We start from the raw sequence: 17,393 nt of genomic DNA, 5'->3' as shown, positions 1-17,393 counted from the left end.
CACTTCCCCCCCGCCCCGAACTGACTGCCTTAGAACATAGGAAAGAGCCGCCTGTGACCTTAGGCCTCGGCATGGCCATCTTAGATTACTGAGAGCCCTTTACTGGTTTATTGAGGTGTGGCAAACAGAACCTTGGGCACCACAACCATCACGGGCCAGCTTTGTCCCTGGTCCTCCAGGAAACACATAGTCTAAGTCCAAAGTCTTGTTGGTCAGCGACGTCTCTTTCCTCTGCCCTAAGAATGCGTGTCATGTGAAGAACGGTTTATCTTGTAAGAAATCTTACCATTGCTTCACAGGCCCACATCATAACTTGGAATCTGAGTCTGACTTTGAGCTTGTCTCTGGGGCAGAGGTGGCCCGATTGTGATCAGGTGTGCGCCAGCACACAAGCGGCTGTGCGCTTGGTAGCTTTGTTCCGTTCCGTGTGTGTAGGGAGCACACCTGAGCTGGGGGAGGAACTGGGCGGTTATGACCATCCCACATCGGACCCCCTCTTGTTAGATGTGGATGCATCAGTGATGGGCTGCCTCCCCCGCCGTTGGCAGACCACTGAAGTACAGGTGTTGGAGAGGTAGGATGCCGATAAGTTTTTCATTTTCACGATGAACTGGAATAGTCGAGGCTTTGATGCCTTATGTGAAGTATCATCCTTTTTGATAACTTTCTTAATCATAAGATTGACTTAGTCAGACTGAGTGTTTATATAGCACATTTTCCTGAGGCTACTGAGTTTTCTTTTCTCTTTACTTTTATTCTGCATTTAGGAAGTGGGGAAGAGACATAATAATAGCAATAGCCAACTGTGCAGTGGCCGGTATGTGCCCGGCCCTGCTCTGCGGGCTTCAGGTAGATTTTCTCACCTGGTCTTCACCACTGCGGTCTGAGGCAGGTGTTCCCATCGGCCCCTTTGATGTTCTCTAAACCTGGATTGCCGCACGTGAGTGCGCGTACGTGTGCGTGTGTTCATGCACGTAGGGCAGAGGGACAGACAGCTCTATCCTTAATTTTCTTGTTGTGACCCATCTCCTTCCATATTCCCATCAGAACATAAGCTTCATGATGGCAAAGATTTTTCTTTGTTCACTGCCGTGTCTCCAGCACCCAAAACACATTCGTTTGATGAATAAATGGATTTCGACCTACGTCACTAGCATATACAGTCCCTCAAATCCTTGCGGAGTGACTTAATGAATAATATGCAACTTTTGTACATTTCCATCTTCATAGAATAACTGTGACTCCCTCTCTGTCCTTGAGACCTCAGTGAGTCCCTAATACTTGGTGGGCCTCCCTTTCCCACTGGATCTCATTTGAAACGGAAAAAGACCTTTGGGGTCTGTGTCTGGACTTTGAAATTCCCGGTTTTAGTTCGGATTCCCCTTAACATGTCATAAGCAGTGGAAGTTCACAGTGTACTGGCATGGGAAAATAACGGTCACTGCGAACACACTGTCCCCTCGCGCTCTCCAAACAGGGGGTTGTTAGTCTTGCAGTGAAAAGTTGTGCTTTATCTAATTCTTCGCTCTGATGTCTCATGGTAACCAGCAGTGCTCAAGATAAATATTTGATACACACCACCGCGAGTGCACTGGGGGCAGAGATACAGACTAGACTGGAGTTTACCGAGCAAGGATCATGGCTTTGCAGGCATTTTCCAGGGAAAGGACAAAATCAGCGTGGTCAAAAGAGTGGAGTAATGGCCAGTCGGGAAACGTGCATGTTTTGTTCATCTGTACGTAGGGCGTTAGAAGCTGGACCACAGGAAGAGGCGGGGAGCGGTCCCCGGAGCCGCAGCAGAGAGTGTGGGTCTGTGGAACGGCCGCGGCCATCTCGCTGAGACGCTGCGGGCCGCTAGCTGCGCTCGTTTCGAGATGGTTTCGAAGCCAAAACCGTCACCTCAGTGGCTCAGTGTGTGTGTCACGTGCCGTTGAGTCGGCTCCAACTCCTGCGACCCTGCGAATGAGCGACATCCGTTCTGCTCAGCTCCTGTAGACTCAGCACGCCTGTGGCTTCGCTCATGGAGTCGGCCCACTCACCCTCGGTCCCCTCTTTACCTGCCGCCTGCTGTCCTCCCAGACCACCCTTCCTTCTCACGTTGCGCCTGAAGCAGGACAACCTCAGTTTTGTCACTTTTGCCTCCAGCGATGCTTTGGGCCCAACTCGTCCCTATTTATGGTGATCTCTCCTCCAACACCGTGTTTCAAATGAATGGATTGTTTTCCTATCAGCCTTCTTGGCTGTCGAACTTTCGCCTTTGTACGTGGCGATTGGGAATGCGAGGGCGTGATGATCTTAGCTCTGGTCTCTAATACAGATCGTGTGATCTCCCCTGATTCTCCCATCGCTGCCCTCCCGACTCTCATCCTTCCCTCGATTTCTTGGCCGCAGTCTCTCCATTTGTATTGACGCCCGAACCAGGGTAAGCAAACTCTTTAAGAATTTTCATGTCAGTTTGGTGGTTCAGTTTCCAGGTATCAAACCAAAATATCCTCACTCGGTATCTCTTAGGATGATGGGGATGGGAGAGGACACAGGAGGAAGGACCAGAGTGTGTGTGTTGTGCAGACGTGTGTGTCTCGCATATGAAAAAAGGTCGTAGGGTTTGCCACGTGGACTAGTGCTTTTACTGCTCGACTACAGAAAACTTTAATACCAACTGAAGAACACGAAGGATTTAGATTTTTACTGTCATCTGCTATAAACAGTTATCGAGAGGAAGGAATCTATGCGGCATAGATTCCCACCGACTGATCAGAGGTTCCAAAGACCCTCTTTGGGTTCAGTCCATTTGCTAGAGCCGCTCACAGAACTCAGAACAGCCAAACAGAAGAGGTGCATAGGGCAAGGTATGTGAGAAGGGACGTGGACCTTCCACACCTGGCCAGGTGCACCGCTCATCCGCATCCCCACGTACTTACCACCTAGAATCTCCAAACTCTTTCCTTTTGGGTTTTTATGGAGGCTTCATTACATAGGCATGATTGATTAAGCCGTTGGCCATTGGCAATTACTGATTCAGCCTCCACCCCTTGTCCTTCCCCAGCCGCCAGGCAGGTGGGGCTGAAAGTTCCATCCCTCTCGTCAGGGCCCTGTAATCATCTGTAAGCAGCCCTCATCCTTAGGTTACCTGGATGCTTCAAAAAAGTCACCTCATTAACATAACAGAAGACCCTTATTATTCTCATCAGGTAGTAAATTTGTTTTAGGAACTCCGTGCCAGAAATAGGGAAGACCAAATACGTTCCTTACTATAAGTCACAATATCACAGCGTGGTACTCAAGGAGCTTTTAAATAACTGAGCAGCGGAACCAAGTAAAATAGATAGGAAGCTTCCAGAGTATTTTTTGCAGGGCAATTTTCACGCCTACGTTATAAGTTCTAGGATGTCATGCAATGAAAGGACATTGAGGACTTATTTGCCCCAGATGATTAGTTGTTGGAGGTGGGGCCGGGTACATCCTACCCCATGACCCTGGTCTCGTTTCCATCTGTGATGTTGGCCTGGGTGCAGCCCTGGGCAGTTTAATTGATGTACACAGGACAGGTCTGTTTCCCCACCTCACGTTCCTTTCTGCCTGAGAGGGCAGTAAGGGCCAAGTTTAACATAGGGTGTGATTATCTTAGGGAAAAGAAAAACAGTTGGTAAACAATTAAGAGTGTCCTACTTAGATACAAAGACTACAAGAAGTAGCCAGTATGTACTTGGAACAGTCTTAGGGAACAGATAAAGCAGAGGCTGCCCGCCAAATTTTCTTCACCCTGCTAGTCCACAGAGTAGCTGCCTGGTGTCCAGTTTGTCTAGCGTCTGTCAGTGAATGGGGAAGGCCAGTGTGACAAAGGCCCTTTTGTGGCCTTCCTGACCAATAAGGGGTGGGGCGAGAGCAGCTTTCCTTAGACTCAGGCTGGCGGATGTTGAATCCTTTGGCACAGATCTTTAGGAAGAAGAAAAAATGGAAAATAAAAACCTCCTGGGAGAGATTAGTAATTAATGGAAGGAAAGTTATTCTGAAATCAAGGTTCCTCCAAAATTGTTCTTACTGCCTTAATATCTTACTATCTGGGCCTCCCCTGTGGTGTGCCAAACCTCACTGTCTCACGTGCTTGTGTATATCAATGCTGTCGCAAAGCCAGCTAACCACGCACTACCCAGACAGATAGTCTTCTGGAAGCTATTGCATTCACTTCTGCTCTGAGCATGCTGGCACTGGGATCTGGTGTAAGAAACCACTTCCCATGGGACTTTCCTGATGACACACAGTATCACACAAGAGGAAGGTTAAGGAAGCTCCAGTTTTATTTCTAACCTTGACGAGCAGCCTGTATATGGGAGAGGACTTTTGCTATAATGTATGTGATGCCTAGTGTTGAATCTAGATGTGGCCTCCTGAGTTATTTACGTTCTACCTCCGAAGTACCATGCAGGCTTCCAGCCTAACATTCAGAGCCTACAAGGCGTCAATTTAGGTGATCCGATGTGGGAAGGGAATAAAGTATAAAAGTGTTTGGGAAGGGGAACATTGTTGCATGAGTTAGTTATGCTCCTTCCTGGGACAGATGATTAGCACAATAGTCATCCAGTGTGGGTCTCTGGGAGTCCCCATTTTATCTCCTCTAATACAGTGGCTGACTCAGGTCACTCAGTCACTGTTTGCTGAACGGATGAACAAAAATTGACCAAGTGTTAGAAACTCCTAAGTGTTCTGAAAGAGTTTGACAAGGGTTCTGTCCTGATAATGCCAAAAGATTGTGTGTCCTTTGTCCTTTTTATGGCCGACTTGGGACATGATTACTTTGGGAGTATTGCAGACAAAAACGGGTGCTGTAATAAATCATAAATTCCTACCTGGGCAGGTCATGGTGGGTAGCCCCGCCCCAGGCCTGTGACTGGTTTGGCGGAAGGTTTGTAAGCCAGCCCTGTACGTCCTGGTTAACACATGTCCTGGTTAACACACCTCCGAGATGTCAGAAGTGATGCCCCTTGCAGGTGTAAGCACCCTCAGGAGAGCACGTCACCTTAACTGATCTGTAATCCAGTCCCTGCCTTGCTTTCCCCCACCCCCATGTCATCTTCCTTACGTTTGCACCTTAATTTCAAATGCGTGAAAGAAACCGCAGAACTGTTATTCTCACAAGCATTTGAGATCTCACTTCCCGGCAACTTTTCCGTTTCGACTCAAATAAGCTCATAAAAATTCTCTGTAGGTTCGGATGTTTCTTATGTTGACAGTATGAAGGAGAACAATGCTCTAGTTTATTTCAGAGGAAGGAAATGATACCTGGAAAATAATGTAACCTGTCAGCACTCCAGAAGGAACGTCTCGAAGTTGAGCCCGAATAAGTTACGTCTCCCCTCTGGGAGAAATGTTTTCATGACAGAACCCCGAAATAGTTACGAAAAAACTCCAAATGACAGAGGTGAGGTTGGAAGTTCCACGAGTCGAACGTGGAGGTGGAAAACGTCAGAGTAAAAGGATGTGTCTGCACATGCTCACCTCTGGGTGTACCCCTAAGGACGTGCAACCTCAGAGACTGGTAGACGAAAGTTGGAAGAGTCTGGAAGAAGTGGCCTGTCCTTTAAGCTGAAAAACACGCTTTTGTTAAGTCTCTGTTGTGTTGATGGCAGGCTTTCCATTTTGCTTTAAATGAGGGCAACATCTCTGCTGTGGAGCAGAGCATTTAAGAACAGACGCCTGAAGAACCTATTCCTGACACGTGGGTGGGGACGAAGATATGGGGTGTGATCCTGTTTGTCCGGGGAAGGCGAGGGAGACACAGTCCTGATGCAGAAGAGGGGGTGTCTTTAAGGGCAAAGCCCACCTTTGACTTGATCAGCCTTAGCAAAGGGTAGCAATCCGCAATCATTAAAATTGGGAATAGCCTTTTCTTTGAATATCTTTCAAATTCACATTTCCTCCTCTTGTCCGTCTGGGTTCATCTTTATTGGGAATCTGTGTGTCTCAAGGAAAGCAGGGATGGGGGAGATTTGGGGAAATTCAATTCCAAGACCTCCCCATTCCCCACTGTGCCCTCTACCCCCAAAGCAGAAGGTTCCAAACCCTTTCTGGTAATAACACTCATTAGCAGGACAGGTGGTTTCCCTCGGCGGCCCAGGAAAACCAGGTGCCAGCATGCTGGCCTGAGTCTGAGTGCCTGGGGTGGTACGGGCAGGTGCCGAGTAACTCTGGTCACCAGCAGTTGACGTCTGCTTTACATGCCACTCCAGTGACTGTCACTGATGAGACCCAGGCAGAGGTGAGAGTGGATCTCAGTCGCCACAAATGAAAACTGGAGTTTACACAGCTAAAGAGGAGAGTTACAGGCTTTCCCTTGTGTTCACGAGATGCCGTCGTCAGCCATGGTGATAAAGTCAGCGCCTGTAAGGCCCGTCTTGGCAGCCCGTGTTAGACTGCTGACGTCGAGAACTTTTAGAGGCTCATGCGTGAAATTAATCCAAACACAAATTCCCACTGTTTCAGAGATGTGAATACAGCTGTGATGGAGTTGCTGATCATGGCTTATGCGCTGAAGACGGCCTGTGCCAGGAATATTATCGGAGTCATCCCTTATTTCCCCTACAGCAAGCAAAGCAAGATGAGGAAGAGGGGTTCCATCGTGTGCAAGCTACTAGCGTCCATGCTGGCGAAAGCAGGTGAGCGCGTTGGAGACCCCGGGGCCCACACTGTCATTTAGGACATGTCCCTACTCGAGATTAGTCCATACCTCATGTATCTAGTTCGGGACCTATTTTCTCTAAGTGTCGTTTGCTGATTTCTTTTTCTCATTTCCTTTTGCAAGTACTGGTTAGGGATATGTGAGCTTAGATATAAATTTGTACATTTTTTCTCTTTTTCTTACTCCAGCGTGACGTTATCTGCTTTTCTATTCTAATCTTGGCCTTTTTTCCATCGTTCTGTTTACTTCTTTCACATTTCATCTTATTAAATTTTAACTGGCGACCTTGGCATTCGTACGTGATCATTTGAGCTTCAGGTCTAGATTTGTGTATTTGCCTTAGCTAAATTCTATTTATGTACGTAATACTAAAACTGGATTTTTCTTTTACTATTTCTTTAGCTTATATACTCTTTTCTCCCCGTCCCTGATTGTCTTTATGTGGAGCAGCTCAGTGTCATGGCTTTTATTCTGTGTGTTTTTGTAGGGGTGGCATACTTCCTGGCCTATGAATCAGATGTAACAACACTTTACAATCACTTGAATTTTATTTGTTTTGATGTTTATTTTAAAACTATATTTGAATCCTCAGGAACATATTTGAATTCCGTTCTCTCTAAAAATCTAATGTTTTTAGAAAGAACAAGTAATACAAGTTTCTTTGGTCTGGAACTTTTACTGCGACCTTCGGCCATTTACAATGTATTTATGTATCTTTTTTTGTTTCGTGCTATTGATTACAAGAGTCTGTCTTCATTATTTTTCTATAAGACTTTCTTGACCCTTTCTTTTATGCGTATAGAAATTGCTCCAAACTCCTCAGTAGCTTGTCTTTGTGTTATGTTTCTTTTCCTCGAATGCTTAGCTTTTGCTTTCCTGTTACTTCTGCCCCAGCCACAGCCCTTTAGCGCGTCTTCCTGGATTCTTTCATCAAGACCTTACTATTTTTTACCTGTTTTTGCTTCAGTATTTATTAATTCCATCTTCATATTTTTGCTTCTGCCTGAATTTTCTTGACTTTGAGGAACGAGCTAATAACAATGGTGGAGAGCACACTGTTTTCTCAGTGTCAGCTCTGCCAGGGGAGAAGCTTACAGGCTCCTCCTGTACGTTAGGCTGGACACGTGCTCCAATTCATGAAGTTTTGTGAAGGCTGCAAATAAAGTCTATAACGAATGTGCTTGTTGACAACACCCCTGCCTTCAGTCTCCCATTAGGAAACAGGAGTAGGCGTCTAGTTTTGTGTCCACTGTAGCCATTAACTTGTAGGGGTGAACTTTGTAATTTTTTGTTTTAAAATTTCAGGTTTAACTCACATTATCACTATGGACCTTCATCAAAAGGAAATACAAGGCTTTTTCAGCTTTCCCGTGGACAACCTTAGAGCCTCACCTTTCCTGCTTCAGTATATCCAGGAAGAAGTGAGGAGCCACCAGCACATACCCATTGTCCTCAAAAGGGACCCTATGTAGTTTTTCTCTGGTATCAGATTTCAACATTGAAAGGCACATCACATGATCTTTTCTTAGGTCTTAATGCCTGAGGCAGCCAGATAGGGTCAGCGTTTGGGCATGGAGGATCATATATTTCAAAGGCATTAAAAAAATGGATTTCCTTCTAAGTATCTTTAGCAGTTTGCTTATGTTTTCTTAAATGAAGGTTTTAAGAATTAATTACTTTTTATCTTGATGTAGCAGTACTTTTGCAGTGATGTTAATTGATAAGCGTTAACATTCTAAGATGTGTGAATGAAGTTCTAGCATATGTGATTGCTAGCGTGGATCCTTGTTATAAGAGGAAAATGTGATAGCACATAAAGGTGTTATTTTTTGATAACTTTTCAGTATTTTCTTATTTTTCTTCCAAATCTAGATTCCAAATTACAGAAATGCAGTCATCGTAGCTAAGTCTCCTGATGCTGCAAAAAGGTAAATGAGCCAGACGCTTATAAAATCGCTTCCGGGTGCATCCGGAAGTCAGAGCGAGCCCTTCCGGGTGACTCCGGAAGTCAGCTAGCCTTTCTCGCTGGGACCCAGGGACCCAGGGACCCAGGGACCCAGGGACCCAGGGTCTGTCAATACAGCCTGTGAAAGCTCGTTGGCTCAAGCTTTCCCCGGGTCCTTGTCACGTCCCGCAGCACAGCCCTTTCTGTCTCTAGTCGCCAAACACGAGTGCTTCTCTGAATCTCTTGGTTTTCTGGGAGAGAATGACGTTCTTCCTTCAGGTTCTCAGGAAAGGGAAAACAAGAGCTGTGAGCCCTTTTCAGGCAGGGGTTTTAAGAGACCTTTTGGACATAGTTGTTCCTCTGAAGGCGAGCATTAGAATATTGGACAAAGGGTGGAACCAAAATTATCTAGAATCAGATGCCAGCTCACATCTAAACTCGTGTGCCTCTTGAGGCATTTACATTCTGATTTATAGAAATAATCCCTTTGCGTGTCTCTAAAAGGTCGAATGGTATTTTTAGTTTATGCTTAATAAAGTGGTGGCAAAGCGACGCTTGGGGTTTCTTCCAGTGATGCTCACCACATCCCCACGTCTCTCTTAGGGCCCAGTCATACGCTGAGAGGCTCCGTCTGGGTCTAGCCGTGATCCATGGAGAAGCACAGTGCACAGAGCTGGATATGGACGACGGTCGTCACTCACCTCCGATGGTCAGAAATGCCACCGTCCACCCGGGCCTGGAATTGCCATGTAAGATGAGCCCTGTGTTTTCCTTTTATTTGTAAATTGAAGAAAGTTTTGAGTAGGGTGACTGACTGACTGGCGAGGAGTTAGTACTTCTGTGGATGGACGCTGTCTTGGTATTTTTGAATAATCGAATAGTGTCACATTGATTTCCCCTTTGAAAGGGCGTTGCGTTACACACATTTGCAGAGGATTGGGCTTATCTGCATGGCATTTAGCGTTCAGAGAGTATGAACTGATTTTAGCATTAGTAAAAAAGTTGTGTGTGTCTACGGCCATGCCACCCTGAACCAGTCTGATCTCGGAAGCTAAGCAGGGTTGGGCCTGCTTTGTACTTGGATGGGAGGCCACCTGGGAAGACCAGGTGCTATAAGTGTAAAAAAAAATTAAAAAAAAAAATTGTATGTGTGATGTTGTGAAACCTTGAGCTTTTCTATTTTGATACGATGGGTGAGAGAAAACATTGATCAGATGCCAGGCTTTGGTGATCAGGTGACTTTTAGCCTCGTGTCATTATTATAGCTCTTTGACCTGATACCTGACAAACTTAATTAATCCAGTAGTGTGAAGGCTATTTATTTCCATGGAGTTTTTGAGTGGCAATAACCAGCATTCTATGTGGGAAGATATATTATGTTTTTTAGAGGAAGGAGATTATTTCTTTTTAAAATATGTACCTATTTGCCAGGCCTGAGAAACATACAGGCAGTAATGGGGTGGGGAAAATTAGAATGGTTACACCTCAGACAGTTTATTCCAGAGAGGTCCCCATCTAAGGTGTACACATTCTAATTGTTTATAATGATCAGATTTAGGACGCATTGTTATACTGCTGTCGTCCAATCGTCAGACCTTATTCAGATTTTACCAGTCGTCCCCACCAGTGTCCTTTAGAGCGAGAGAAAACGGTTGATTTCTGGACTAGGACCCAGTGTAAGGCACACGCCGCACTCAGTTGTCACTTTTCTTTAGTCCCACTTAACCTGGGGTGGCCCTCTGGTCTCTGTCTCTTGTGGCCTTGACACTTCGTAGAGTGCAGGCCAGTCATTTTGTGGGATACTCCTTAAGTGGGAGTTGTCTGTTTCCTCGTGATTAGGTTGAATCAGTTATTACAATGATCGTTGTCAAATGATGGTTTTCTAATTCCCCTTCTTCCCTATTCATTTATCGATTTATATCAGTATGGATTCGTAGAATCTTATGTTCTTCAGTGTATTATGTAGTCCATTGCTTCTATTTGTTTTAATGCTCAAAACATCTCAGGCTTGGCCATGGAGAACGCCCTTAAGTTGCTTCCCATGTTCTCTTGATGTGTCCCTCACTTTTTGGTACTTCCTTACTTTCTGGTACGACTAGATGTTCCATGTTCCTCCTGCGCTTTTAATCAGTCCCATTTCCCATAAAGTGGTGTTTAAGAACCAAGGTTTGGGCTTCAGCATACACTCAGTCACCACACTTACTGCCTGCGAGTAACCTTGTCTTACGTTCTTTCATGCCCGACTATATTTATAGGCTGAATTCTAAGAAATAAGATTACGGGCTCAGAGGTTATTTTGCTAGATATTGCCATCTTATCACAATATTTTTATGTGGCGAGATTCTCTATCCTGAGAGCGTTGCTGTTACTTACGACTGTAGCAGTGTTTTCCCCTCCCGGTCACCTTGCGTGTGGCGAAGCAGCGGTTCCTCCGTATACGTGTTGGTGTGTCTACATTACAACTTGTACAGTCGCCATCGACTCGTTTTTATGATTCCCTTGTATAGATGTAGTCAAGAGAATTCTGAAAAGAAAATGTCATTTCTTGTATGTATAATTTCACCTTCCAAAGTAAATATGCTTTATATTTATTTGTCAGCTACATTTCAGTAGTTTATTTAATTAATGTTAGGAAAAGGCCAAAAAAGGAAAGCAGATATTCATGCTTGGAGCCTGCGTCCTTTAGAAAGATGAACCTGTTCTTTAAGAACAGCAGTAGTTAGGCTGATTTTGTCCCCGCCCCTCCGATGTTGTGGCGATGTCTGGGGACATTTCCGGTCTCGACCAGGGGGAGGTAAGTGCCGCGGCATCGAGCAAATAGACGCCAGAGAGGTAGCTGAGTTCCCGCCAGCGTCGCAGGCAGTGATCCAGTCCAGAAGGCCGGCGGTGCGGAGGAGGAGGACTCCTGTGTGGGAGCACGGTATGAAACGCGGAGCTGTGTAAGTGTTTGTCTCTTGAGGTAGACTGCACGGCTCTGTGATGGCGAGGGCAGCTCCTGGACCTGGAGGGATTGTACGGCAATGGTCCCCCTCCACTCTGCTCTGTTTGCCACAGTGGTGAAGACTAAGAGTTTGGGTCACAAAAATGAGGGGATGTCACCTTTTCTGGCTTGATTCTCCTGGCTTGTTAATTTCATAAGAGAAGAGTGTTTTTCATCACTAAGGTGAAAACAGACAGTAGCTGTCCGTGAGCATCTGTTAAATGCAAATTTTGACTTATTTACCTGTAGAGTTATGAGCTTGAAAATAATTTCAGTTCCAGTTCTGCTGGAGACCTTATTTCTTATATCTTTTAAATGTCAGTCTGTTGATAAAGTTTGATAGTCCATTGAACTTAAAGTAGAGCAAGATCAAAATGAGTAAAGAATGAATAATTGTGTTTAGTCCTTTTTTGCTCTTTATTTTAGGAGAGAAAGGTTTGGTTAATTGACTCCGGGGACAGAGTTTTTAAAAAGAATGTGTGTGTGTGTGTGTGTGTGTGTGTGTGTGTGAGAGAGAGAGAGAGAGAGAGAGAGAGAGAGAGAGAGAGAGAGAGATCTAAGATCGTTGTAAATATGCAGCATTATTTTACTTGGAAAATGCCAATTTTAAAAGCAAAACACAGTTTTCTACTTCATAAGAACATTAGAATTCATTCGATAAATTGACATTTTTACTTCAGTGAGTTGATATAGTTTTAACAGTGATTTCTGGCTGATATGGTACACAATTCATTTTATTCTTAAACAGATTGAGTTTTTGACGAAATGGAGAAAGAAGGCAGAATCTTAAACTTGGGATTATTTAAGCATTCTTTATCCTTAACCTTTAGTACATATATTACTAAATTTGAATTTTTGGTGTTGTATTTTCTGGGCAAACTATTGGAAAATTAGGGGCTTTTTTTTTTTAGCCTGTCAGGTACTATTTTCTTTTCCCTTGACCCTATAATAAAGTCCATCTCTTTTTCAGTAGGCACCAAGTTATGTGTTCAGTTTGATCCAGATCCTAAAGCCAGGTGTTTCTCATTTCAAACTGACAGAAGTTTTTTCGGAGAGGCAGAGTTAGAAGTAAACAAGAGTACTATGACATGTTTTCTGCGTAAAAATATGATCCTTGATGAGGAATACTGGCTTGCAATCTTTTTCTTTTTTACAGAGAAAAACGGTCAACAAAAGGGACCACGTCTCTTTAAGAAGCGAGTAGGTCAACATAACCACCTGCCCACATGGTCCAGTTTAAAGACAGAATTCGAGGAATGCTTTCCAGATGTTGGCGATGTATTTTCTCCCCCTTAGATGATATTTACATGCAGAGCCTCTTTGTCCAAATTCAAGAAATTTGCCCTTGTTTCTGGGATGGGAAAGCAGGAAATGTTGATTGAAATTCGCCAGTAACAGTGCTGAATTTCAGCTCAGCCGACTGGTTATGTACAGAAAGGCACGCCTGTCCTTTGAGCTTGACAAGTGCCTGTAGATGGAATCAGCTAAAATGGATCTTAACTGATAATTACTCAACTGTATGATCACTCCGAATTTTATTCTCTTCCCCCTCCACCACTACCAGTTTAATAAATATTTCAGAATAATAAAAAGCATTCCAAAAAACTAGAATACTTAGCCCATTCTTCTGAAGTATTCTTCTCTTTCTTCTCACTTTCCTGACCTCCTTTTGAGAGTGAATTGTCCTTCCCCTTCCCTGTCCTGTGTTTTTGTGCACCGGTGGACCTTTTCCAGATAGGAATTTTGTAGTGAGATAAGCCTCTACTTTAAGGACTAATTAAATCAGGAAAAGGTGATGGACTCATTGTTTTTAAGTTCCTTATTTTCAGGAAGCTCTGATTCTGTTGATAGTGTAGTTATCTGATAATAAGATTACATTGTCCAAATAAGGTCACTTTGGAAGAAAAGGAATGCCAGCTCTTTATCCGGCTGGCTTTCTCGGTTCCGTTTTCTGCAGAGCGGCATTTATTTCGCATTCCTTCATCAGTCTCTGAGTCGGGTCTTTCCGTTTGGAGGGCCTTGCAGAGCTGCCTCTCTCCACTGGGGAGGTGCCTCTCAGCGCTGCTCCATTGTTAGGCCGGGGCTGTCTGGAGCCTGGCGGCCGGTCCTCATGCGCGGCTGGTCTCAGCTGAGAAGTGCCGTATGTGCACACCAAATCCTGAAGACTCAGTATGAAAAAATGGAAAACGTTTCCAGTAAACTTGCATGTTGATTACATATTGAAATGGTAATATTTTGGACATATCAGGTAACCTAAAATCTATATATTTCACCCGTGTTTTTACTTTTTAACATGACTACCAGAGAGTGTAAAAGGACAGATGTCGGACCTGTTTCTGTTGGACAGCGTGGCTCTGGACAGTCCGTTTTTGACAGCCTGGATGTATGGTTTTGTCATGCCTCCCAGAGGATGACGTCTTGGTCACATTTACTCAGTGATGCATGACTGACCGGGGTCTCGTCATTTGTTTTGTTTTGCTAGTGATGATGGCCAAAGAGAAGCCACCGATAACTGTCGTCGGAGACGTCGGAGGGAGCATCGCGATCATAGTGGTACGGTCCTGCGTCCTCCTTCCTGTGCATCTGTCTCTTAGTGGGTTGTGCACTTTGGGATGGTTTTTCCAGGATCGATGGTAGATTTAAATGGCTCCATCTGTCCTTTCTCACCCAAACTCCCTCGGGGCAAGGAGAATTTTTGCATAGATGAACAGGGATTATTATAACCTACGGATGTAAAAAGGGCACAGTAACTCCCGGAAGACAGTTCAACCCCACAAGTAACCTTTGTCTTAACGGGTGTAGGTTCTGCCAGACCAGCTGACCTACTCAGCTCTAAGCTTTAGAGCCATGAGCCGAACTAGACATGAGCCGTTCCGGTTTTACTAACGAGAACAAACGTCTCATTCCTGGAGCTCTAACGTGATGTGGCTGCTCCCGGCTCTGTGTGCTTTGGCTAGGCCAGAGGACCGGCCTTCATAATGGCTCACTTCGTTCCGGGTTTTCGTCATTCCACTTTCTCTTGGGAAAAAAGCAGACGGACACTGGCTGTGCAGGATTGATCCGAAATTTGAAACACAGAAATGAGTCCTGGCAGCCCTAAACGCGAGCTGTGAGCGTCACACCGGCCTGTGCGGCTTTGCTGCTCTTTGTGCTGACAGCCACGTACACACGGCACGGCCCACGCAGTTCCGTTGCCACCGCTGGGTGTTCGACCTCTGACCTAGGCAGATGGCTCTGATTTTCGACATTCTCCGACACAAGTGCAGAGAGGTGTGTGTCATAGGCGGGGGTGGAGGGTGGCTCCCTAACGCTAGCTCCTGTCTCCCCTCAGGATGACATCATCGACGACGTGGAAAGTTTTGTCGCTGCGGCAGAGATCCTGAAGGAGAGGGGCGCTTACAAGATCTACGTCATGGCCACTCACGGCATCCTGTCCGCAGAGGCCCCCCGCCTCATCGAGGAGTCCTCCATCGATGAGGTTTGTGCTTTCCAAGGGCTTGGGACGCTTAGCCGCAGTCAGGTCGCTGCATACCTCCCTGTGACCAGCAGAACGACCCGGTCACTAGTGCCGGACCCGGCTCCGGAGGGGCTGTGACGCTGTGCCTTTGATGGCTAGCCGTTTGTGGGGGCAGATGTAGAGTTAGGAATACAGGTCTGTTTTCGTGGAGATTTGCTCTGTGTACTTTAGTATACTTCGTATTTCAACATGATTCGATACTGAAGTAGCATTTCTGTCAAGACTCGAATTCTGCCCTGACAGTGTGACAGTGTTACGATGCTGGGCTCACTCAGCCTGTCATTCCTGCGTACGAAGACCGTGGCACTGAGAACTCTGTGTTTGGAACCACGAGACCTTTCCCTTGTGTTAAGTTGGTTAAGTTTGTTTGTAAAACTGTACTCAGTGGAATAGAATAAGGTTTTGCAGGTCGGAACTTGGGCTGTGGGGACCCAATGTGGGATAAACTTTTCCACGTGACCCCGTTGGGGCACACATCAGCAGCTTTATTTTCCATTGCTGCCATGACTAGGTGGTGGTGACGAATACTGTCCCTCACGAGGTGCAGAAGCTGCAGTGTCCCAAGATAAAGACTGTGGACATCAGCCTGATTCTCTCTGAGGCCATTCGGAGAATCCACAACGGGGAGTCCATGGCGTACCTCTTCCGGAACATCACTGTGGACGACTAGCTTTCTTTGGAACTCCTGAGACGCATGGGAGGCGACAGCAGTGTGACGTCCGCAGCGTTTCCATGCAGGGGACTCGGGTGGTCTCGTGCCGTTCGCTTTGTAGGAGGCTTTAAGATAGTCGAGGGGGAGACACAGCTAATGGGTAAAGGGCCTTAAACGTCTGCCCTCACCATCCCGTCCCTCAAACAGAAGTCACATTTTCCTGAAAAGAACCTAAACATCTTCTGACACTGCAAAGGCGTTAGAGGCAGAGACAGTGCTAAGTCTGGTGTCCGTTCAGCTGTTTCGGCCGCAGGGAGACGTGTGTTCACGTTGAACTTGGGCGGGCAGCTGGGCGCCCTGGCTCTGTGCCTGCTGCAGTTGTCCTCTCCCTGGCCAACTGCACGTAAACCTTTTGTAGAGAACCGTGTTTTCCTCTGAGAAGCTGTTGTGCGTACAGCCTCTGAACCATAAAGCATTTAGCGTCATCCCCAGCAAGGCCCTAGATAGAGAATAAGACCCTGTCTCTCGGTGTCTGCATTGCTCTTAAATTACAAATAAAGGAATTTGTTATCTTGCTCGTCTGGTCACTCCATTGCAGAGCTGCCCACTGCTCCGCCTCAGGGCGACTAACTGCTGCCGAGTCTGCAGAAGGCAATGGATGTAAAATAAAGGCTGGTTTAGGTCCATGGCTGGTCCCAAACCCTGGATGTAAGTCTCCTTCTGCAGGTTCCGTCCCTTTCCTGAGCACCGAAGTTAAAGCCTTGTTTAACGTGTTTAAGATCTAAATTTGTAAAAAACAGGACTACTTGTACTGGTTCCTGTTGTAGGTAACGCGTTTTCTGCATTACTTAGGACTGTACTTGGCCTTTCTACCCAGCGTTTAAAATTATGTAGTCACAATTCTAATTTATTCCCCATTTGTCAGGTGGGCCTTGCTGCAAATATGGTCTAAATGTTTTGTACCTTCAGCCTCAAGCCAGGGCTGAATGTAACAGGAAGGAGGCGTGTCCGCTAGAAAATGAACTGGAGTTGCTTATTGGTCCTGTTAGTTCCTGAGAAGTAATAAAGGACCATCCGCTTATTTGTGCAATTGTACTTCTCTGCAGGGAAGTTTCCTGGACATTTTTATCCCCTTCCTAACAACTAGAAACGTTCCCAACCCACAGTCAAGCCTCTGAGCACATTAGCTTTCGAAGCATACAAACCAGTAGCTAATAGTCTAAGCAGGGGCATTTTGAGCAAAGAACGTAATTATAAGTCGATTAGCGTGGTGGTGAAGAACCATAGACTGTTCTTCAGGAGACCTCGTTCTTGTCCCTTAGGTTGAGCACATGCCTGGTTCTTCTGCCCAGGGCCCCTGTCATCAGCAGTAAAGAAGGAGGTTCGGAATTGAGAGCTGAGGTCCTTTCAACTTCGAAATTCCATTTGTGGCTCCGGTTAATGTTTTTTCCCTTTGTCTCTAGGAGTAGAGGTTCGTAAATGAACTTAGTAGCAAACACATTTAGTAGAATATATTTCCTGAGATTAGAATGAGAGCACATTAGAGTAGACCCTTTCCAGCGGCACCACGTGCCTGGCGGGGTACCAGGTCTCAGGGGCATGAAGATGAAAGCGGGCAGGCCC

At 45.7% G+C, this 17,393-nt stretch overlaps 1 protein-coding gene across 5 annotated transcripts in view; it reads left to right on the top strand.

The window, feature by feature from the left end:
- The window catches only part of PRPSAP1 (phosphoribosyl pyrophosphate synthetase associated protein 1), a 24,702-nt gene extending 8,356 nt beyond the window's left edge, over window positions 1-16,346 (top strand). For 4 of the 5 annotated variants that reach the window (XM_023531728.1, XM_011361988.2, XM_011361987.2 and 1 more), the window contains exons 4-10: window positions 6,481-6,653; window positions 7,982-8,097; window positions 8,549-8,604; window positions 9,225-9,370; window positions 14,084-14,154; window positions 14,933-15,079; window positions 15,630-16,346. In XM_023531728.1, the coding sequence (XP_023387496.1) occupies window positions 6,500-6,653; window positions 7,982-8,097; window positions 8,549-8,604; window positions 9,225-9,370; window positions 14,084-14,154; window positions 14,933-15,079; window positions 15,630-15,788 (849 nt within the window). In that variant the 5' untranslated portion in view covers window positions 6,481-6,499 and the 3' untranslated portion in view covers window positions 15,789-16,346. The remainder of the gene's footprint in view (window positions 1-6,480; window positions 6,654-7,981; window positions 8,098-8,548; window positions 8,605-9,224; window positions 9,371-14,083; window positions 14,155-14,932; window positions 15,080-15,629) is intronic. The other variant, XM_023531727.1, reaches the window with a different exon arrangement.
- Window positions 16,347-17,393: the final 1,047 nt, after the last annotated feature.

Source organism: Pteropus vampyrus, unplaced genomic scaffold, assembly GCF_000151845.1.
Source record: "Pteropus vampyrus isolate Shadow unplaced genomic scaffold, Pvam_2.0 Scaffold72, whole genome shotgun sequence".
In the NCBI taxonomy this organism is placed as follows: domain Eukaryota; kingdom Metazoa; phylum Chordata; class Mammalia; order Chiroptera; family Pteropodidae; genus Pteropus; species Pteropus vampyrus.
This window is presented reverse-complemented; position numbering and strand designations above follow the sequence as displayed.